Below are 22,890 nucleotides of genomic sequence, written 5' to 3' on the forward strand. Positions count from 1 at the left end.
ATATTTTAAGCAGTTTATTCTTCATTAGCATAATTAAGAATACATAAGTCTAAACTCAGTGAAAACAGAATTAACAAATTAGCAGGTGCAGGAATTTGGAAGCGAGGGGTTTGGGAAAACAGAGCTTGTAAATGTCGGCATTAAGTAGAGCAGGGAAATCGTGCCAAGCTTTATTTATGGATTTGTGCATTTCCTTTGCCTAGGCCCACTCCTGCAGCCAAGGAAATGCAGCTCAATTTAAACATGAACCCCCTGCAGTTATACTGTAGCTGAGCCTGAACCCCAGAGCATATAATATAAAATAAAATTCTTCTGAAAAGAAATTGAGGAGCCTCACCTCAGATGTCTCTTGAAAGCTGAAGTGTCTTGAATCAACTGAACAGGGCAGCAAACTGTGAAATTAAATCCAGAAGAAAATGGGAGAATATTTTAGAAAAATATCCTGATGAAGAAAAGTATGAAAATAAAAAAGCAGTGACATTAAGGTGTACTGCAGACAAGGCCTTGGGGGAGAAAAAACCATCCTTATGCCCATGTGAGAAGTTCCCCTTAGGAAGACCAAGAACTGATTTCCAAGATACTGTCCTGCAGATTTTTCAATGTGTGGCAGAGTAGCCCTGTGGGATATTTAAAATAAGTTTTGTCCCTGGTAATATGGGACATTTCTAGTTTTTATCATCACTTTCATCCCTTGCTGCACTCCAGATCGCTCTGGAACTGGGCTTGTCTCAACAGGCACCAAAGAACTGTTACACCTGTTAAACTCTAGGTGTAGAATATATGTGTGTGTCTGTATTTATGGGGTATCCTGCCCAGTTACTGTTTGCTGTCACAAGGATGAAACAAATAACTTCTGTTCTGCTGCAGATTTCCAGCCCATACAACATGAGGATGAATACTGTCTGTCCTTTAAAAAGGACTTTTAGGCCTGTGGCTCAAAAGATCGGAGTGTTATTATTGTTGGTAGCCAAAGGGCACAATGTAAGTATGGCAAAGATTAAGGAATAATCTTTAATAAATAATAATGTGGTTACTCCTACAAATCTCTGACCCAAATCTCTGGCTTTATTGGAATGATCTGGAGGTTGAATAAGCAAGTTTTATACTGCAGTAGTTATTTAGGAACCTTTTAGGGCATTAATGGAAGCAAAAGCCTGATTCTGTGCATTCCTTCACTTAGGAGCAGTATAACAGTGTTACTCCTCTCCCAAGCTGCTTGATGTCTGTGCAGCATTTTTGGTGTCTTTTGGATTGGCCTGCTTAGTACTGTTGAGAACAACATTTTTCCACTTAAAATGAACATGTTTTTACTGCCTGCAGCCTTTCAAGGAGACTGTCCAGTCTGCAGTTCTAGGCTCTTTCCTGAGCTATCTTAATGAACTAGGATTTGGCTTTGCTTCTTTATTTTATCTGCAGACTATTCTGGTTATTGTCACTGTCAGGAGGAGCTTGCTCACACTTGCTTTCTATAAAGATTTCTCTTTTCTGGATGGCATTTCCACCACCCCATAAATCCAAGGCAGTTGTTTTGTCCAGGATGTGATGACCATGGCTGACTTGTGCAAAACCATGACTGAGACAAACTGTGGCTGCCCTGCAACCGTAATGCTCAGTCTCCATCCTTCGAAAATCCATACAGAGAGACCTTTTGCTCCTGGAAATGTTTCTCTTTCTCAGCTCTACAACCATCTGGGTGGCTCAGACTGTGGGATTTGGTGGTGAGGTGTGCCTGAACTAGGCAGGATCCAAAGTGGTGAGGAAACTGCATGAAAAGGGGATAATGAGCTGTGTTGTCTGCAGCTGCTGAAGGAGATGGAATCTCCCCAGACCAACCTGTGCTGTATTTAAATCAGTCACCTGCTCTTAACTACTTCAGATATTTGGATTTTTCAGATTTTTTTTTTCCTCTGTCTGGAAGCCCTTAAAAATAATCTTATTTTCTCCTGTGAATGTTTTAGAACAGGGAAATGTCTGGAAGTTTGTTCCCTTCCCACAGAGTGCAGGCACACAGTGACTGCCAGACACCAGCACCCTCATGTGAGCAGGGTGAGCACCTTGCCCAGCCAGTGCTCTCTGTTTGGGCTCATTTGTTCAGACAGCTGTGAAAGTGGTGTGCTTGCTCTCCATGGGGCACAGATTCTTTATATTCCTGTCCTCAGTGTTCTACAGATGCAATGAATTTGGCTTTTAATCCTTCCCTATTTACCATGGTTTAGAATTTAACTTGGGAAAGAGAATTCATGTGTTTTGCACTTTTTCATGTCCAAAAGGTGCTGCAGGCAAACACAGTATTGTCTAAAAAACCCCTTTTTTGGCAACTGGGAAACATTCATTTGAGAATTGAGCACATGAATTTGCCTCTTCCAAGAGCCTCCAGTCAGGTTGGAATGACAGAATTGGGAACAAACCCAAGACGGAGCCAGAGGTAGAGCAGAGGAGCCCTAGAGGCTCAGAGCAGGGGCTGCAGGTGATGGATGCTCCTGTGCTGGGTCTGAGTCTGTTTTCACACAGGTGCCAGTGAAAACAGCCCAGCAGAGCTTGTTCAGAAATGGGAACTGATAGCCACTGATAAATCCACTCATTGCCAGATGAGAAAAGAGCCCAGACTGTTGCTGTTGGTAGTTCAGAGCTTGCTGCCACTGCCTTTTCCCCTCTCTGGCCATCAGCTGGACTTTTCCCTCCTAGCTGAGTGGTTCCCTTGCACTTCCAGCCGGGCTGAGGCAGGTCTGACAGTCCTCACTGCCCTCCCCAACACGATGCTCCCAGATTATCTTGCTGATTGCAGAAATGATGAGCCAGAGTGGGAACAAGCAAAAAACCAAAACAGATCTCTTGTTCAATAGCTGCAGCAGGCACAGAAGCAGTGGACACAGAGCCTGGAGATGATAATGATGCCATGCTACATTAGTGCTGCATTAGCAGATAAGACAACAGGGCAGCGTGCTTGACAGTATTTCTCAGTTCAGTTGACATCTCTTTTTTGTGGAAAATGAATACATAGCCCATCTCAAACAAGTAGGGGACAGGGCAGTGACGTCAGACAGACAAAATGAGCTTTCTCTTCTGCCTGCATTTGTAAAGATATGTACTATGAATATATTCCAGGGCTTATTTTTTTTAATCTTCTCACAATGGTACATTTTTATTTATTACCACCTGCGTGATGGCTGTGTGGAAAGAAGTGGGAGAATTGCAGACTGTAAATGCTTTATTATAATAGTAGCTAAAAGCAAGTTCTGCAGCCATGCCATCACTAGGAAGTAATTCTAATAATTTTAGTAGCCCAGACTCATTACTGTTGAGGTAATACTGAAATATTCCGTGGGTGGGTCAGTACTTCCCCCTCCTGCTGTATCCCAAAGAGGAGCTTTGCACATGGCTCTACACCAGAGGCTTTTTCTGTCATCTTTCCCAAAGCTGTGTCTTGCTTTGCAGCTCCTGCACCTCTGCTTCCTTCTCCCAGGTGCAGGGATAACTCTTCTGGCTGTGCTGTGGGGAAATCTGGTTTGCAGCTGGTTTTTATTGCAGAGCTGCTCTCCCCGTTCCCAGCCCAGCGTGGCTGAGGAGCTCAGCTCAAATTTTAGCATCGTTAACACCCCATCAATGCCTGTGAAACTCCTGTGGGCCAGCGCTGGGCAAATGTCCATCTGCATCCCATCCCTGGGGTGGATCAAAACCCACAGAACCTATCCCTGGCCATGCAGGAGGCTTGAGGGAGCCCTAAGCATTTGAGACTTGTGGTCAGGCCTGGCTGTCTGCAGCCCAAATTCTCCTTCCATGAATTATGCTCTGCCTGGCACAGGAGATGTAGAGGAGAACATCCTACTGCAAAGGGAGCTTCTTGCTCATCTTTGAACAGAACAGGCAGGTGAATGCTCAGTGCTTTTGCAAGTGGACACAGCTGAAGCTTCCAGCAAGGAGCTTATATTACATACACACACACACACACACATATATATATATAGCATGTACACACATATAAAAACACGTATATATATCCCCATATGTGTTAGCTCATGACTCATCAATTGATTATGCAGCGGAAGAGACTTCTACCAAAGAGCTGTCCTTTCCAAATCAAACATATATATATATTTGATAATTGTCACCCTCCCCAGGAAGTTAAGATTTACACTTGGGACTTGAGTCAATTTGTGACATTTTGCATTACTGGCAAAGAATTTTCTTCTGGCGTCTGTAAACTTTGTAATCTGAAGTTTGAGGTTGTCTTTGTGAACACTTCTGGGTTAGGAGGGTGTGTGCTGTACCCCAGGGAATTGATGTGTTCTTAACTAGGCCTGGAGTGATGAGTGGGAAACACTTCATTGGAATTTTTCTCTCTGTCTTCTAAGGACACAGCTCCACTGTGAATCACAGAAGCTCTGCAGCCTTGCATTTTTATCACATGTGCTATTAGTGCTCTTCCTTTCTCTCATGTTGGGCAGTGAAAGTGCATTACTCATCCCCCATTTTATTAGCTGTTGCTTTCTCATTTTTGTGTTGTACTGTGGCCCTGCAAGTTTTGGACAGCAGTCACTCCAGTAAGTGATATATTTTATATAACTTATGAGCTGGATATAAACTTTCTGAGATTATGGGGCTTTAGCTAAAAGGAATTTACACAGCCATAGAACCAGAAGGTCACTGCAATTTTATAACTCTAAAACACGTCTGAGGTCATACATTTATTCAGTCATGGCTCTCTTTGCATTTAAAGGCATCAGGAAAAATTTCTGCTTCTGGTAGTGAGAGACATCATGAGAGGCAGTGAAACTTAAGGTTGTAATCTGGTTCCCACTGAACTCCATGGAAAAAGCAATTTTCTGGAACAAGGGGGTATCTTTGCAGAAGGAAGGGAATTGCAGAATGTTACAAAGTCACTTTTATTTCCTCATACTGTGCTCAGCCAGGCATTGTTAGTAAATAAGATCCAGAGCACTTAAAAGAAGGATCCAATCACAAATTAAATTGGTCCATTAACTACATGTAATATTATTTACCTAAGTGGCCCTTCTGGACTATTTCATAGCTCAGGTTTATAACCTTTTTTAAAAAGATCAATAGTGCTGAGCAGCAGTGTGTGAGCACGATGAAAGTCAGGCCATTTTCGCAGTTACGGGCCGTGATTTCCAGACCTGGAGTCCAGATTAGAATTGCAAAATGAGGAAAATGCTCTCCCTGAAACACTAAAAAGAAGAAAACAACCTTGGCAAGAAGGATGGGGGGAAGCAGTGAAGCAAGATGTGTTGCAGGGGATCAGTTCTTCGATGGGACTGATGCCACTGGAAGATGCAGGTGGCTTTTGCAGCACATAAACCCTTCCCAGGTCTGAGAGAGGAGGTGCAGTGGCATTTCAAGCCACACCTGGAGTTTTGTTGGTGTGAGGGAACACCCAGCCATGCTCTGAGCAGCCTGCCAGGTGGGGGCTCTGCTGGCTGCTCTCAGGTGTGGCACAGAGTCCCAGCAGGTGGGAAAGGTAACTCTTTGCTGTTGGTCTCGTGTCCAAGGTCTGTGTTTGATCAGTTCCTCAGGCTGTCAGATGCTCACATCAGCTGGCAGCTAAATTCAACACCCCCAAGTCTCTGCTGCCTCTGTTGCAGAGGGAGCTCAGCCATCAGGAGCAATGGTGCTTTTCCACCTCTGAATCAGCTTCATCATGATGATCAAAGCAAGTGAAATCCAGGAAGGCCCTGTTTTATAATGGTCTTAGTGATACATGGCTATAAACTGGCTCTGGCTGCTTGCCCTTCAGTTCTACTCATCCCATTTCATCCAGGTCACTCTGACTCCCCTGAGACTGTGTGGGAGTGTGTGGTGTGTGTAAAGTGGGAATTGAGGGATGGCTCAACTCCTAACAGACCCTAAAAACTTTTTGTAGTGACAACTCATGGAATTTTTAGTGGCAAAAAGCCAGAAACTTTCCTTTCCCAAACCAGGTCAGCTGTTCCTGCCAGGTATGGCTGCTTTTCAGGGGCTAAAACTCTGATTTCTTTTGCCAGGCTGAAAAGGCTTTGGAGATTTGGACTAATAATTCAGGGAGAAGGGCATCTCTGCTGGAGAGAGGTGATAGAGTCCAAACTGAGTGATAAGTCCTCCTGCCTGTTGTATTTCTCTCGTTATGGTTCTCCTGTTTCTCTCCACCTTTTTGTGGTGCAGGTGTCACCGCTGCATTAGCCAGTCCCTGCATATTGTCTGAGGCATCTGCAGTCAAGCATAGGCTGGAAGAATTTTCCTTGCCCCAAATAGTAACCCAAGTAGCAGAAAATGCCTCTCTGGGAAGAGAATTCATACGGAAAACACATGTTTTCAGGCTCTCTGCACCGATTCCAAAATTTTAGTGTGACTGTATTTCTATTTTTGCTACCTTTCAGGAATGTCACTGCTGCTTCTCTCTAGGCAGCACCTGTGCATTGCCTTCCCCTTCTCTTACCTGGATTGCACCAATGTTTTTGTAATTTTGGACTGTTAAGCAGGAGACAGGACCAGTCTGGGACACAGGTGTGTAGGGCCTACCAGAACTGTCTGCTTCACCACGAGATGCTGCCCCTGGGAGCCTGGTGGTGCTGAGAGGTGACAGCTAGAGCAGGGACCTTGTGCTCATTCATTCCACCCACAGGTTTGTTAATAATTTTGTTAAATAATTTTGATTGGCAAAGACATTGGGTCTGTAAATTGTGCTGGATCTCTGGCTGAGGGGCAGCTCAACAGATAAAGGTTTTGCTGAAGTGTTCCATGAACTGAACTCCAGGCACTCTTTTTTATTATTTTCTTTTAATCCTGCCTGCTGTTATTTTCAAACCCAGTCAACAGAATATGTTTGCCAGGCTGTGCAGGTGTTGGCATGAAAGGAATTCAGGAAGATCATTAATTTTGTGAGTCTTTCCTGTTTGATTTTATTGCAGCTTCCTATATGCTTGAGGTATTAACATTATGAGCTTTCTTTGGACTGGGGTTCTACTGGGAGATGAGATTTCACTGAGGAGTTAAGATACTTGAAGCTTTCTTTTCTTCCTACAAAACTGTTGGGAAGGAAAGGGATCCAATGCTGGCATGATGTTTCAGAAGGTGACATTTGTTATAACTCATTGCAAATGTTACTCACCATCTACAAAACGTCCAATTAAACTAAAGAGCAGTGAAAAATATCCAATTCCACTTTAGCAGCCGCACTTGTTGCCAGAATCCCTCATGTTTTTTGGAGCCAACAGATTCCCCCAGGAGACCTTCACATGGTGACTACTGTCCTCTGGCACCAGTCCCACTGGTTGGTGTTCCCTGCTCCCATCAGCCAGACTGTCACACAAGGACAACATTTCCCTTCCCATTTGGGTTTCTCCTTACCTTCCCAAAGATCTCTTTGGTCCTTTGTTATTGCCAGACCTGTGCTGCATCCTTCTGTCTCCTGTCAGTGTTTCAGTGGGAATTAGCTGGATCCCAGAGGAATAACATTTTCAAAAACAAAATTTGAAAATGACCTGTGATCCTTGCTGCTTTTCAAAATCAGACTAGTCAGTTCTACATGCAGTTTATTGAAACTTGAAGCTTCTGAGTCACTGAGATTCTTCCTTAGTTCTAAAAGTTTTGGTGGAATAACGTTCCTGTAGAAAATCAGCAAATATATTTATGGTTTCTGCTCAATTTATGGGTCCTTTTGCCTCCAGTGCCTTTGTGTGTGTGTCTTGAGGTTGAACCAATGGATTCTGTGGTTCTGCCTGTGCAGAGACACATGTGAGCACTGTGCCAGCATCTCTGGGTATGTAACAAACACAAACTTCTCTGGCACTTGGAGGAGAGTGGGATCTTGAGTGAGCACATTCCTTGAGGTGCCAAAGGGGCTGGTACAGATCCCTGGCTCCTCAGGAAGTTCTCAGATGCAGCTTTGCTGTCTGCTACAGCCACCCACTGTTCTGCAGTGTCAGCTGGGCTGGAGCTCAGACCCACCCACTCTGGAGGGGCAGAAATGCAGCCGGGCTCTGCGGCTGCCCCGGGTGGCACCTGCAGAGCCCCAGCTCTGCGGCCACCACAGCCTCCTCCTCATCACCTTTTATCAGCACCTCCTTCTCCCCCACACAGGGCACTACAATGGACCAAAACTCCAGCTAATTTGCTGCAGGAAGCTGTTGAGCTTTGGCCAAGGAAATGGAATAAGTCACCCAATTAGTTATAGCTGCTGGTGGCCCCTGCTGCTGGCCTGTTGTCGTTTGACAGAGCTAAGCATGGGTAGACAAGCCTGGTTCCTTTTTTCCTTACCTGTGAATACCCAGCCTGTGTTTCCTGTGACTCCAGTCACCTGCTGGGATCTTTGAGGCATGGGAAGGAACCTCAATTCATTCCGTCTGCTGCACTTTTTCCAAGGCAGGTTTTACTTCTTGTTTTCCTAGACCACAAAACAACATCGCTGCCTTTAGAAAGCAAGGGTGGGAGCTTTCTACATCAGCCTGTCTTTAGGTCCTATTTATAAATGAGAAGAGTGAGAAAAAATGTTTAAAAACATGCGAGCTTTAAAAATAAAACCATGACCTAGTCAAAGAGTAAACACTAAGGAAGAATAAAAGACTGTTTTAAGAGACGGAAGCAGAGAAGCAACAGCAAAAATGTTCAAAATGAATCTATTACTGTAAAGAGGAGGGTGTAAATCAGCAGCTCCCATCACTGACAGTTCAGAGATGCTGAGGATCTGGCGTAGCAGTGGAAAAGGATGAAATAAAAGGAACTTTGAGTGGGAAATAAAGCAAAGATGAGAAATCCACCTATTTGCATGTGATAATTACCCACAAACATCAAGATCATGCTTCTGACCAGAAAAAAGACATCAATGCCATTGGCAGTGTTTAAACAACTGAGTTGCTGTCATCGTGAGTGGTGGTGCCACCTTTATGCTTTCAGGTAGCCCTTTAAGGTGGGGTTGCTCAGGGGGTGTTAAGAATACAACATCTTAAAAAGGGACGGGGAGCTTTTCCTGTGATGGCCCTTTGGAAGTTTGTCCCCTGTGGGGCTGTGCTGTCACTGATGCGTGGTTCTCCTCCCTCACAGGTTGCCTGGTCACTATGAACCATGGCCCAGCTATACTACAAAAAGGTCAACTTCTCCCCGTACCGAGACCGGATCCCACTCCAGATCGTGCGAGCGGAGGCAGAGCTCTCGTCGGAAGAGAAAGCCTACCTCAGTGCTGTGGAGAAGGGGGACTATGCCAGCGTGAAACATGCCTTGCAGGAGGCAGAGATCTACTACAACATCAACATTAACTGCATGGATCCTCTGGGGCGCAGTGCCCTCCTCATAGCCATAGAGAATGAGAACCTGGAGATCATGGAGCTGCTGCTGAGCCACAGCGTCTACGTGGGGGATGCTCTGCTCTACGCCATACGGAAGGAGGTGGTGGGAGCTGTGGAGCTGCTGCTCAATTACAGGAAGCCCAGTGGTGAAAAACAGGTTGGTTGAGTGTTCCCCTTCAGTTTTGAGCTGTTATCCTGCCTTAGGAAAGTGCTGCTGCTCAAAGTCCTTGATGTTGGTGCATGGCTTTAAATGGGCAGAGCAGACCTGGGCAGTCCTGGTAAATCTCCAGCCTGAGCAAACATGTTCTGCCTGACTCAAACACTCAGTTTTTTATCTTTCACTCAGTGTTCTTTCCAGCCCCACAGTGTTTGTGGACACACTGATTTATAGGTTGATTTACAGATGAGCACTTTCTTAAGGAATTTGTGTCTCTCTGAAATTATATTACAATCTGTAAATATGAACTATTGCCACGCTGTTGTGCTGAGATTAAGTGGAATTGCTTTTCATAAGTAAACCCTGAAAGCACACAAGCTTATTTACAACTGCAAGCAAGCAAACAGTCTGCTGGGGTTCAGTCCTTTGCTGTAGTGCAGACAGATCATCTTGATCTCCCTCTCCAGAGGGCTCCAGGGCAGAAATGCTGAGGCAGGACATTACTTACAGCAGTGACTTGTAGGAAGGATCCTTAGCTGCAAAGCCATCCCTGAGTTATGTAAGGATCTTGTGGAAAAACCACCAAGTCTGAACCCTGTCACTTCAAGTGTCATCTATTGTCACCAACTTTTTTTTTTTTCCCTGGTTTTCTTCTTTTCATTTGTAAGCACTACTGCCAATAATAGAATAATAGAATAATTTATGTACATTGCTGACCACTGATAATTTTTGTGTATGCACTGCTTAGCAAGGAACATCCAAAACTTGGATAATCCTTATACATCAAGCCTCCTTTTGAAGGGAACTCATCCCTCTGCGTGTGAAAGATTTATACCAGTCAATCATGGAAGAAAATATATTCAATGCATAGGCCCCTTAGCACGTAGTTTTTCAATAGTGATTTTATGTAGCCAAAGCAAACAATCAGGATCAACCCTGACAGAATTCAAGAGTGCTCAGCTTATTATTTAGAAATTGAAGGATCGTGCATACTTGTAGCAATGTGATTCTAATATGTGGTTTAAAAACTAGAGAGATAATGAAACTCCTCTATCTGACCTAAAAATTTAACTGTTACTGCTGAGTTTTAGTCTGATAAAATCTAAATAGCAAAATACAGACCATCTCTTAAGAATGAGCCATTTTTATCTCGGTCTTCTAGAAATTTGAGCATCCTGCAACTCAGCAGGACAGAAAGCAGAACTGAAGTTTTTTTCAGCAGCATGAGGAATTGCTACTGATTATAGCAGGCTAATGACAAGTTTCTCCTGAAATGTCATGGAAAGCAAGTGATGGGATTCATGTGGGTTTCTGTAACATCCCTTGAATAGCAAAACTTGTGTCCACTCAAATCCCCAGCCCTGCTGGCTTAACTGGACAGAGACAGAGGTCTGTGAAATGGTTGATGCATTACAGTTGAAATTCAGCTCCAGTTCTCCAGTTCAGTGATCCATTTCATAGTAGGCCTGTTCCATTTTTCGTTATCTCTGTGCCAGCTCTCCTTCTGTAGCTAGAATTGTATCTGCTGAAGGGTTTACAACTTGGAGCAGAGCATGTGTTGGGGAGAAAAGATGCAGTGCCAGTTTCAGCTTTATTTACAAGGTTTGTTGCAAGAGCAGATTTCCTCAGTGTATTTTAAACTAGCACTGGCTTGGTGCAAGATTTTATGAACAGACTCAGATTAACTTCCCTGCCTGGGGTTCAGGTTCTTCTGGAGCCTGCAGAAGTGTTTGCTGGTAGAGGGCTGCAGGACTGGACTTCCCTTTCAGCTCTTTCACTGACTGCTCATGCAATGATGGTGAGGAACATTTATTTCATGTGTAGTGATAGGACAAGTTGGGCCAAAGTTGGTTTTCTGCCAAATCACAAAGCTGTTACAGGAGGGTTTTCTGGACATGAGCTCCTGATGCTAATTCCACAGCAGTGTCAATATACATTCATTAATTGCCCTGGCTGGACCCTTTCTCAGAAGGTCCTTTGGGAGCCCCACACCTAATTGCTTTCACAAAAAGCACCTGATAAAGCAGATTAGCACAGCTTTGTCCTCATCAGCTACTTAGATGTTCTAAAACATGTAGAAACGCTGCTTTTTTGGTCCAGTAGTAACAAAAATATTGCACCTCAGAGGAAGGTTCCTGTCTGACCGTGAAATTTGTAAGATGGCATCACTGCACTTCTTAGGTTTATATATTCTTAGGTTTAAACCTTATACATTAGGTTTAGTACAATCTATTAATTAAATGTGTGGGGACAGCTTGGCTCGTGTGTGGCAGCCTGTTTGCCGTCAGGGACTGGCTGTCTCTGCTGCACTCCGGGCAGAGGTGCAGGAGCAGCATCCTCTGATTTCTCCGTGTTGAATGTTCATTCACCTGAACCTGGGCTCTGGGAGAACCTGTTGGTTCTCTTTTCCTGCTGTTATTTGCCTCTCTCTCTGAGCCTGGTGTCTCTCTCTGGCTGCTGGGCATGAAGAGCTGTTCCTATTTGCGTCTGCTCACGTCAGCCCGGTTAATTGTTGTCTCTGCATCTCAAAAGCAGCTGAGCAGCATCATTCAGCATAATCCATTTAATGGGTGTGTATCTTCAGCCTTATCACCGTGCCACAATCCTGACAGCAGCTCTTACAGCTGCCTTGTTCCAGCCTCTTGTGGAGTTGCAGTGGCTGGATGTGGTTAGGAGAAGAGACACCCAAAACAAGGTAGAAAGCCGTGGCCTCTCGCAGGCTGGCCCTGCACAGGCAGGTTCACTCAGCAGCCACAGAGTCTCCAAGAGGAGAGCTCCAGACCCGGCTCTGAGAGCTGCCCGAGGGAAAGAGCTCTGCTCTTCCACCTGGACGATGACCTTTTCAGAGAGCAGAAGTTAAAAACCTTTCAAACACACGTAGTGACCTTTGCTGTGCTCCTGATGTAGGAGAATCAGGGTCTCGTTGATGATGAAGGGCCGCGGGGGGAATGGATGAAGGGTTGGGCAGCGCAGAGGCTCAGATCCTGTTATTAAGTGAATTTTTATGAGTCATTATTCTGCAAACCTTTGCTAGACTGCTGTTTAAGCGCCATTTACTGCGAATGCCGTGACAATGGCAGGGGTAAGTCACAGCCAGTAACTATAACAACCCGCGCTGCAGCCGGGGCTCGCTGGAGGAGCAAATTGTTCTGTTTACATGGGGAGCCTGGAGAGCCACCTCGCTCCAGAGGATGCTGCAGAGCAGAGCAGAGATTAGCAGTGATGTGCTCGAGTAGATGTGTTTCTTTTTAGGTTTATCTCCAAGCGAGGTTTGTGGGCTATTTTAAGATCTTAGCGTTTCTCCTCAAATCCGTGCTGCCCAGTCCAGACAACAAGGAATGATGTGTCCAGCAGGAGCAGGGAGGTCATTGTCCCCCTGTACTTGGCACTGCTGAGGGCACACCTCGAGGGCTGTGCCCAGCTCTGGCCCCGCAGTTTGGGAAGGACTTTGAGACACTCGAGCTCATCCAGAGGGGGCAACGAGGCTGGAGAGGGGCTGGGAACACAAACCCTGTGAGGAACCACTGAGGGAGCTGGGGGTGCTCAGCCTGGAGAAAAGGAGACTCAGGGGTGACCTTGTCACTGTGCAGCTCCTGAAAGGTGGCTGGGTCAGGTGGGGTTGGGCTTTCTCCAGGCAGCACTGACAGAACCAGAGCACACAGTGTGAAGCTGCACCAAGGGAAATACAGGTTGAATATAAGGAAGAAGTTTTTCACAGAAAGAGTGATAAAGTTCTGGAATGTCCTGCCCAGGGAGGTGAAGTCCCCATCCCTGGGTGTGTTTAACAAAGCCTGGATGTAGCACTGGGTGCCAGGGTTGAGTTGAGGTGTTGGGGCTGGGTTGGACTCGATGATCTTGGAGGTCTCTTCCAACCCAGTGATTCTGTGAATTCTGTGAACTTAGAGCCGTGGTTTTGGGTACTGAGCTGTGAGTCTGCTGGTGAAGCTGGGGAGGAGGTGTCACCAGTCACAGGCAGGATAATGTTAATGAACTTACAGCTGTTTTGCAAGATGTGGTTGGGTGTGGGAGATTTTGGGGTCAGTGAGAAAGTCATCATGGTGCAACCACGGAAAGAGCATAGAGATGTTCTGATGTGCTTCACTCCCAGCAGAGAGTAAAGCCCAGGCTTGAACGACCCATCCTCCTCTTCAGTAACCAAAGATCTTTCCTAATTTTGTGATTTTTGCAGGTTAACTTGTCATTTCCAAGGGTTACATAATTTACTCCAGTTACTCCTCAAAGCTTTTTATAAACCATAGCTCTCTTTGACCAGTCACACAGCTGGTCACTTAAACCATACCATAGCTTGTTTTTTTTTCCAAACTCATGGCAGGCATTTGGAAATCAAGCAACCTACTCATGAATATTAAGAGGAACAACAAAACAAACTAATATTCCTGGAACCTGGAGGGTGTGCTTTTCCTGCAGAGAATTGTAGTGAACAAACAAACATTTTCCAGGAAATAAAAGTGAGCCTGATCTGGTGCTGTGATAGTTATTGTTTGATTTTCTGGGCAGTGCAGAGGCCGATGTGGTACTGCATAGTGGCAGAGGAGGAATATAAGTGTACTTGGCATGGCAATCCATTCTGAGTGATAAGTGATAAGACAACAAACCACTGAATAACCAACAGAAAGAGGAGGGATAGCAAAAATAGCAAAAATTAGCACCTGCAGATGCAGTATCAACTTTGGGCCAGGCTTTTCTCTTTGGGGGCAGACATGTTAAAATGTGAAGTTGTCTGTGCATGGGACAGGTCCAGTAAATGCAATGGCAAAACAAGGCACACAGCAAAACCAGAGATCTGGCTGGTGTCCTATGGGGTTGAAATTAACAGGGAATTTTAATTTTTGGGTTTTTTCCTTAATTCAGAACTACTGTACGAGCAAGGGAACGTATATATGAAGCCCATTGAATGAATTGTCCTTCTCTGTAAAATCTTCCGTCAGCCTGTTTGATATTTTTGAGTTTTGCTGTTTTTTTTTTCCCTAAAAGTGCTCTCAGATGTGTTTTTTTTACTATACAAACATCAATACAGTGGATTATGTTTTCAGCCAAGCTGGAGGCTGCACCTAACCTTCACCAGGAAACAGCAGGAAATTCATGTCTGAAAACTCCCATTTCCCCCCTTATTTTATTCACCCTCAATTTACCAGTAATAGCTGTATTTCTTGACACTTGGAAACCTGTTGAAATCAGTACAAATTTTCCAGATGAGGCGTTCGGGGGCCCATTTTTTCCAGCTGCTGGTTGAGTTGCGTGGCAGCAGCCCCCTGAAGGTGCGTCACAGCTCTCAGCTCTCGCCTGCCTCTCTGCCCTCCTGCCAGGGCTGTGCTTGCAGCACACCAGACACGGTCTGTGCTGCCTGCTGAGCCCTCCTTCCTTCTTTAAGGAGCTGTAATCAGTCATCTGAATTACTCCACGTCCCCAAGCACCTCCACGGTGGCTGTTTTCTTCACAACAATCGGAGCTGACATCAGCTGTTTACATAAGGAGGGTACCAGCATCTCTCTGGTATCTGGCAAACTTAGCAATTTGCTCTCGTGGCAGATGGCTCTAAATTAAGCTGGTTCACAGATGGGGCTACGAATGCAATTCCTCAATAATGAGAATAAAAAGAAAAAGGGATCTTAGGGTTTATGGCTGTGATTCAGTTTGTTCTGATGGTCCAAAGGCTTCCTGAATCAATGTGATCCATGTGTATTCCAAAAGAAGGAGTTTAGAGGTGCAGCCTCTGGAAGAGTATGGTTGTGAAGAGGAAACTATAGAGAATAACAGGCAAGTTTTCAGTCTTAGTTGCTAATCATCAGATTGGTAGAAGATTGCTGCACTGGATAGTGGTAGTGAACCTAAAATTTGACCTCAAAAATCCTCTTTTAGGTGAGCTGATGAGTGAAAATCCACCTTAATCTTTGTTCAGATCCCACAGATGAGCAGCGTAGAGACAGCTTTCTGTGAAACAGAAAATAAAGGTTGCATTAAACCATTTTATTCTTGCCCAGATCTTGTAACTTTCTTGAGACAGTGTGATTTAGCTTAATTTCCCTGCTCACACAGGGGTTTTGTCCTATGTGCAGAAACCAGCGTGGAGTTCAGCCTTTGCCACTGACAGCGCTTGATTTTAGACTTGCTTGTACAAGCTCATGGCCAGCCCTGTGCTACCACTGGTGGGACTGTTTAAGTCCAAAGAAACAGTTCAGTTCTCAAAAATCTCACAATATAAAACCTAGATTATGCAGGCAATTGGAAAAGAGGAGAGGCTTAGGAGCAGACATCTGTATCAAGGAATTCTGTGGCAGTTCTGAACGGTGGCTGTGGAGTTCTGGAACACAGAGGGGAACAGGCTGATGGGTGTGACCCAAACCAGTAATTTCCACGTTAACAGGAGGGGTCCAAAGTGAAAAGGAAAGGCAGAACCTGTTAGAAACATTCCTGAGCAAGAGGTTCTGAAGAATAGAACCAGTTAAGAAAAATACAGACACAAGTTCTCAGTGTGAGAATATTTGAAAGGAACAATAAGGAAGAAGTATCATGTCTGAAAACAGAGAAGCAGCTTCAAAGCCTAATGGCTCCATTAGCACCCAAGCTTTTCATTATTTTTATTGATGCAGTAATAATTCACAGTTATAGTTAACATGCCTTTGACACTGGTGGCTGCCTTCAAAATGAATTCCATCTAATTAAACTAAACAACAGAGAAATCAAAGATCACTTCACCTAATGATTACATTTAATTGTGAAATTTTTTCCTCCCTCCTCATTGCCTCAGTCCCTAGATAATCTTAAATCTAGGTGAAGAAAAACAGGTGAAATGTCTCCTGGACTCAATAAGTAGCACCAAGATGAAGGCAGTGACAGATACCAGATTTCTGACAGTGGCAATAAGGCACTAGCTCCTTCTCCTGGGTCGACATAAAATCTGTTATTATTTCCTAGGATGCTGCTGGGGGACCAGCCAAGAGCTGCATCACAGCGTGCACAAACGTGCCATGCTTGTAATTGATCATATAGACAGGTGAGAAGTCAGGAATTATCCAAGATGCTCCCCAGAGAATTGTCTTTACTGACCTGCAGGAGTGTTCTTAGCACTAGCCTGCTCTGGGCACACTGTACAGTGAATTTTCAGTCAGCTGTGATAGCTTCTCAGGATTCAGCTGGGTGGATGAATTATTATAGGGCAAAAAAAAAAAATCCTGTTTGTGCTGCTACACAAGTGAACTTCTGGGCTCTCTGTAGATCTGATGATTAAGGAGCTTAGTTTCAAAAAACTGTATTACCTACCCAGCATCCATGGATGTGCCTACTGTAGGCACCTCTCTTTGCTCCTAAGCCCCATTACAGCATCCCCTGACATCACCCAACACCTCTTTGCCTCTGGTCTGTCTGAAACCCCAAAGCCAGAAGCTGGACATGGCTGTTTAGATTCCCTGACACAGATTTGTGGGAGACTCTTCCCGGTGCAATAGTTTTGACACATTTTTTCCAAGGGGAGCTTCTCTCAGTGGTAAAAGTGAATGTAACAAAACAAAGCTCTGGGATCTATAAAAATCTGTGAAGAACTGCAGGGCAGCTTAGCAGGAGTCCCTCAGCCTCACCTGGCTGTTGAATAGCGCTGTGCTGGGCTGGCAAAGTCACATTTATGGCTTGTTTATCCTGTTTGAGCAGTATTTTGCTATCCCATGGCAAAATACAGCCTGTTGGGGCAGCACTTCGGTGGCAGTGCTGGTGGAATATCAAAGAGGCATTGACTGGGAGCAATATTTCTTGTCTCTGAATTGCTGCAGCGAGAGAACACTGTGATCCAAGGTCTTTGCTCTGTCATTGCCTTGGGAGGATGCTGGAAAACTGCTGAGAGGCTCAGGGCCATGAGCATCGTTGGTGCTTAGTTCATGGCAGTGAGAGGGCTGGTGTGCTCTGAGTGCTCCTCAGGCAGGAGATGATGAAGCAGTGCCAGGCTCTGCAGCATCAGGGGCACAGCATTACCTAGAGGCTTTCCACTTCCTAGCACTGGCAATATCAGAGGAAGTCACTGCCTGAGTGGGAATAAAGAAAGATCACAACCACAGAGATTATTTTTTCTCCTGCAAGCCCCTACCACCTGTCTAGGTTGTCATTTCTTTGCTGTTGCAAACTCTGGGGTCTTTTCAGAAGCCACAGCATCTTCTTGGTTGGTAAAACAACAGTGCCAATGATGCCTTGTGCAGGATGACCTGGAACAGAGGCTGGACAGAGATAAAGAATAAAGTAGGGATTTATTAGAAGGCCTCAATGGATCCACCTTGGGCAGCACCAGAGCCCAGCCAGGCTGCACCCAAGATGAACCAAAATGGTCCCAAAATGCACGACCACTCTTGGGGTATCTCACTTTGATCAGTTCTGCTCCATTTGCAGATTGGAGTTCATTGTCCCATTCCAGCTTTAGCCCAGGCAGTCCCATCCTGATTGTTTCTCTCTCTCCAGCCCACATTGTTTGTGCTCTTGGGCTGAGATTTGGATCATTTGTCCTTGGTGCCCAGCTGGAGAAGGAATTGTTTTGTCTCCCTACTCTGTGAAGAGAGCTCACCAACACTTAATATGAAGCTCAGAACTATACACTAAAGCAGCACAGAATCTGAAAAACATAAAAGCTAAAACCTGAGGCATCACCAAAAGCACAGCTTAGTAGTCAAAATGGGGAATAAAGAACCTCCTGGTCTTTATTGACCATAACTGAGCATCAGGGTGGGTTTTGTGCACCATCAGGCAGTGTTGGGCTGGTGCTCACTCCTCTCCCTGACACTCTCATGATCCAATCTGATTTAATTTTTTTCTAAAGGAATGGGATTGAATATGAATGCAACCTAAGGAGAAAGTTCTCTCTCTTCAAGCCCTGTCAGCAACATATTACCTCACTTAATGAAACATCTCTCATCCACACAAGGTGATAAATTACAGGAAGAAGGGATGTTTTATGTACAAAGATGATATAAAAGGCTGTAGATAGCATGATTATTAACCTATATTAGCACATCTTGTCCTTGTTACCACTAAGAATAGGAAATACAGAGACCAAGAAAAATTAATCAAAAAGCTGGACAGCTCTCCCTCCCAGAATAAAGCCTGAAAAATATTAGAAAAATAGTAGCCATAATAAAATAAAGATCCTTGAAGACAGAGCCTGCAAATTTCTAGATAACCATGGGCTGTCTTTGTTTCAGTTGTGTTTGGTGTCAGTGGAAAGCTTATTGTAAAATGAAAAAATATCTCAGCTGCAGCAACATTCCAAGGTCCTTAGAGTAGTTAAGAAATTTATAGGTCTGGATTAAGCAATCTCTATAATAAAATTAGTTTCAAAGCTTAAAAACAGCATTAAAAATAAAGAATAAACCCTAATAACTTTTACTCAGAACAGCTGCTCCTATCACAGAGTAACTCTTAAAATGGTAATGAAGAAGGGTGGAAAAAGCCCAAACAAACAGCATTTTGTGTTTCCAAATGTGGGGAAAAAACCCCAACCATCAGGAATATGCCAACTTGTCTGCCTGTCCAGTCTTGAGGAGATCATTCATTTCACTCCAATGTCAGTAATTCTGGACTTACACCTGTGTTGGTGTCACAGACTCAGGAAAAAGCTCCAGGAAGCAGCCAAGGAATCTCTGCATTTCGGGAAGATCTAGAATACTTCATTTTTGGTAGACCCATAACACGCTGTGAGCCAGGTCCCCATGTCACTTGAGCCATTTAAATTGTCTGGATCTGTGACAGTGCTGAACTCTTGTGCCGTGTTTGTTGTGCCTGGAGAAGTGTCCCCACTGACTGAGCCCCGGACTGTGCAGGTGTATGATGGAGCCACGGCTCCCTGGAGAAAACATCACGGAGTGTGTGGTCAGTGAGAACTACAACAGGCTTGTAAAACATTCCTACTCAGAGGAGAAGCCGTGGCCAGGAGAGGCTGCAGCTCCTGGTGGCACAGCACCCCTCTGAGCAGGGACAGGCACTCCCAGCCCTTCTCCCGGCTCTGAAGGGCATCGAGGCACGGGAATTCGGGGCAGGGTGAGCTCAGGCTGCACTCCAGCTCAGCACAAGAGGTTCAAACACCAAGTAACTCCTGTCAGCATCCCTCTGTGACTGGCAGAGTCAGCCACAGTGACTGCACTCTTCCTTCCTTCCATCACCAAGTGCCTCATCTCATCTCCTGCACGCCAGGGAGAGGAGAGGGCTCGGGAGAGAGACACAGAGAGACACACACACAGAGGGCTCTGGCTGCAGGAACTTGCCACAGGCCATTAAAATGCATATTTGCTCCTCTCCCAGTCCCTCTTTTTTTAAATCCCCAGCAGAAGTTATTATGTAGCATCAGCCACAAATGGTGACATTTTTTGACAATCTTCCTGGCTGTGCTGCATTTCCTACACACATGGCTGAACACAAGCTCTGATGCAGTTCTGCCACTGACAAGTGCACTGGGTTTCAGTGCAGCTCTGAGAACTAATCCCTTGGGCCTACCTCCATTTTTAAACACATGGGTAAGAAGCCAATTTAAAATTGGAATAATCTAGGGTGGGTCTATCTGTATTTTACTTCTGTTTACTGGTTGTAGAGAAGGATATTTGGTTATACACATACCACAGATCTACTTTTTCACATTCTTTCATGCATTACTTTAATTAACAATTATTAGAAGTTCTGTGATTCTATAGCTTGCTTTTTTAAATTCAAAGATACCTATTTTAGTGTTCATGTGCACCATCTGGCAACCTTGTATCAGCATTTGGCTTGCTACAAGGCATTAAAGGTACAAATTTTCACTGTTTTGCAGTGTCAGTGTGAGGAGCAGAGATTTTATTTGGCTTAACAGGCACATTTGTAAGTCACTGAGGAGATTTTAGACCAGGAAGAGCCTTTTCTTCAGCTGGATATTCTGGGACATCTGTATTGGAACCAGTGGAACACTTCAATAACAGCAGAATTTGCCCAGGAGGAAATCTACAACAAAGTGTGCCATGTGCCAAAGTTACAAAGATTGCGAATAACCAGTACAAAAACTCTTAAACTACATTACTGTTTTAGGTAGCACTTTGTGTTGTTCATTATATTTCATTAACCAAATTACATCATTTCAGTCAATGAATTGCTCTTGAGAGAAAAAACTACAAATTCCCTATTAATACAAATTCTGGCATCACTCTGATACCAGACATCTCTAAAGGCATCTCTGGTTGAGATGCTGAGTTAGTGAAGCCCACACCACTGTATCACCTAAAATAAATGCTGAAATTTCTACAGCCATGTGCCACCTTCCCAGGTCCCACATAAGGTTGCTTCCAGCGCCTAAAGGGAGCTTACAAAAAAGCTGTATTGTATTTGTAGCTTTCCAGTGAGGCTTGCACAAGTTTGTGTTTGCAATCAGAAAATCTTCTATAAAACACAGATGAGTCAAAAAGTTACACAAGCTGAAAATAATGCAGATTAATGTATTTACAGTTTATCATAGTTGTACTTAAAATTTATTGCACTGATCCAGGGGAGATGATAGTTTATGAAATGCAGATGTCTTGAAAACAGGGCAATTCCAAATGTTACAGGTAAAAGCACTGTGAGTTATTTACAGACAAAATATTATTATCCATAAAAGGCAAAAGGTACATTTCCATTTGTCTGTTAGTTTGGCTGAGGAGAATGTTTTTGAGCTGCATCTCTTTAGTTTTCTCATTTATTGCAGTGTGGTTCACATTGCTGAGCAGTCTTGGAGCACTGGAGCTTTTTTACAACTCTAAACCAGAGGAGCTGCTCCAGGGACAGATAACAAACTAGATTAAATTCAAAGTAAAACTCCTAAAAGTCCTACAACAAGGCCACCAGATCTTCAGTGCCAGCTACTTTCTTTTTTTTTTTTTTTTTTCCCTTCTGTAGTTTAATTCCTCTTACACTATACTCCTGACTAACAGCAGAGATTCCTGCTCTATTTCTATCCAGAGCTCCTTTCCAGCAGTGCACTATTTTGCTGGAAAACTTACTTTTCCATTCAGAGGAGAGCTTAGCTGTACTGAACAGCGCTTTTATGTGAGCTAATCCTTCTCCTTTAATGAATTAAGCTTGTTTCTACACCCTCCTTTTCAAATAAAGGGGATTTTTCACTTGCTGCAGCATCTTTCAGAGCAGCAGTGGTACAGGGGTAAGCAGGCCACCTTATGAGGATTAAATCTAGGCAGATGATAACAAGAATTCAGTCACTTGTTGTTAACAGTAGCATTAATTTCCCAAATGAAAAGAACCAAGATGAAATGCAGAGAAGGCGTTTGCTCCTGTGCAGGTGGTGGCATTGAGGTTCTGAAGCACTCGGGTTAGCAGCTGGTGTCAGGTGATGAGGTTAATGGAAAAGATGGAAAAGAATTTTGGTTTTCAGGTCATTTAATGAAAGTAACCCTGGAAGAGCTCAGCAGAGCCCTTGGGGTGGAATAAATTATTCCTCTTCTGCTTCCATCACTGCAGGTTAACCCAAGACACAGGAGAAGCTGATCTAAACATGAACTCAACTGGGCAGAGCATCAGAAGAGGAACATCAGTGCTGTTGTAATCCCTGCTGCCCCTCCAGTGACAGAACACAGCCCTTTAGCAAAGGCTTTGCATAGCCACAGCTTTAAAATTGATAGTTTATGATGCAGGTTATCAAAAAACACTGTGTGAGAAGACAACAAAAATATTTATCACAAGACAGGCAATTTTGGGCCAATTCATGGCCTTTGGGTCAGGAAGACACAGAAAAGAGGCTGCAGCAGCCCTGATCCCACTGTCCCTGTTCTGTGTTGTGCTGGTTTACTTTGCTGCTCAGAAATAACTCCAGCTCCTGTGACTGCAGGCCTTGCACTGATCTGCTCCTCCGGATCCTCTGTGTCCCTGCACCACCATTTCCCTCTTTCTCCCTTAATTAAAAGTACTGTGAGCTGCCCAGGAGAACACACCTTCCCTACTGCTGCTCCAGTCCTCACGAGGCAGGGCTCTGGTTTGGGGGTGAGGGCTCGTGATCCGAGCCAGAACAAGGGATGAGAGATGACTTCATTCACCCCAAACCTTGGGAAAGCCCTTCTGAGTGCCCCAGATCCATATTTAGAAAGCCTCTGGAGCAGACAGGATTAGCACTGTCCCCACCTGTAACATCACTCGTCGAGTGCCCATTTCATATTCTGAGCAACATGAATTCCTCATCTGTGTAAAGCTGAAAATCCTTTTCGCAGCCCTGGGTACAATAATTTCTATATAGAAAAACAAGATTTAACTTGACAGTAATAGAAGTGATAGAGAGGAAAAGTGTTCTTCCTTTGAGGCACAGGCTCTGAATACAGCAGCCAGTCACTGATTGAAAAAGGGCAGGAAGAAAGATGAATTCAGTTATAGTCAAGCATCAGGTATTAAAAAAAAAAAAGCTTCTAAGAAAGAGAAAAAAAGAAAATCCCACACCTTTCTCTTGACATTTAAGAA

The 22,890-nt window shown here is 44.4% G+C and overlaps 1 protein-coding gene across 2 annotated transcripts in view; it reads left to right on the forward strand.

Annotated features, from left to right (window-relative positions):
- The window catches only part of TRPC5 (transient receptor potential cation channel subfamily C member 5), a 100,742-nt gene that overhangs the window by 20,669 nt on the left and 57,183 nt on the right, over nt 1-22,890 (forward strand). For both annotated transcript variants that reach the window (XM_030272901.4, XM_030272902.4), the window contains exon 2: nt 9,034-9,432. In XM_030272901.4, the coding sequence (XP_030128761.1) occupies nt 9,055-9,432 (378 nt within the window). In that variant the 5' untranslated portion in view covers nt 9,034-9,054. The remainder of the gene's footprint in view (nt 1-9,033; nt 9,433-22,890) is intronic.

The sequence above is a fragment of the Taeniopygia guttata genome, chromosome 4A (assembly GCF_048771995.1).
Source record: "Taeniopygia guttata chromosome 4A, bTaeGut7.mat, whole genome shotgun sequence".
NCBI classification, from domain to species: Eukaryota; Metazoa; Chordata; class Aves; order Passeriformes; family Estrildidae; genus Taeniopygia; species Taeniopygia guttata.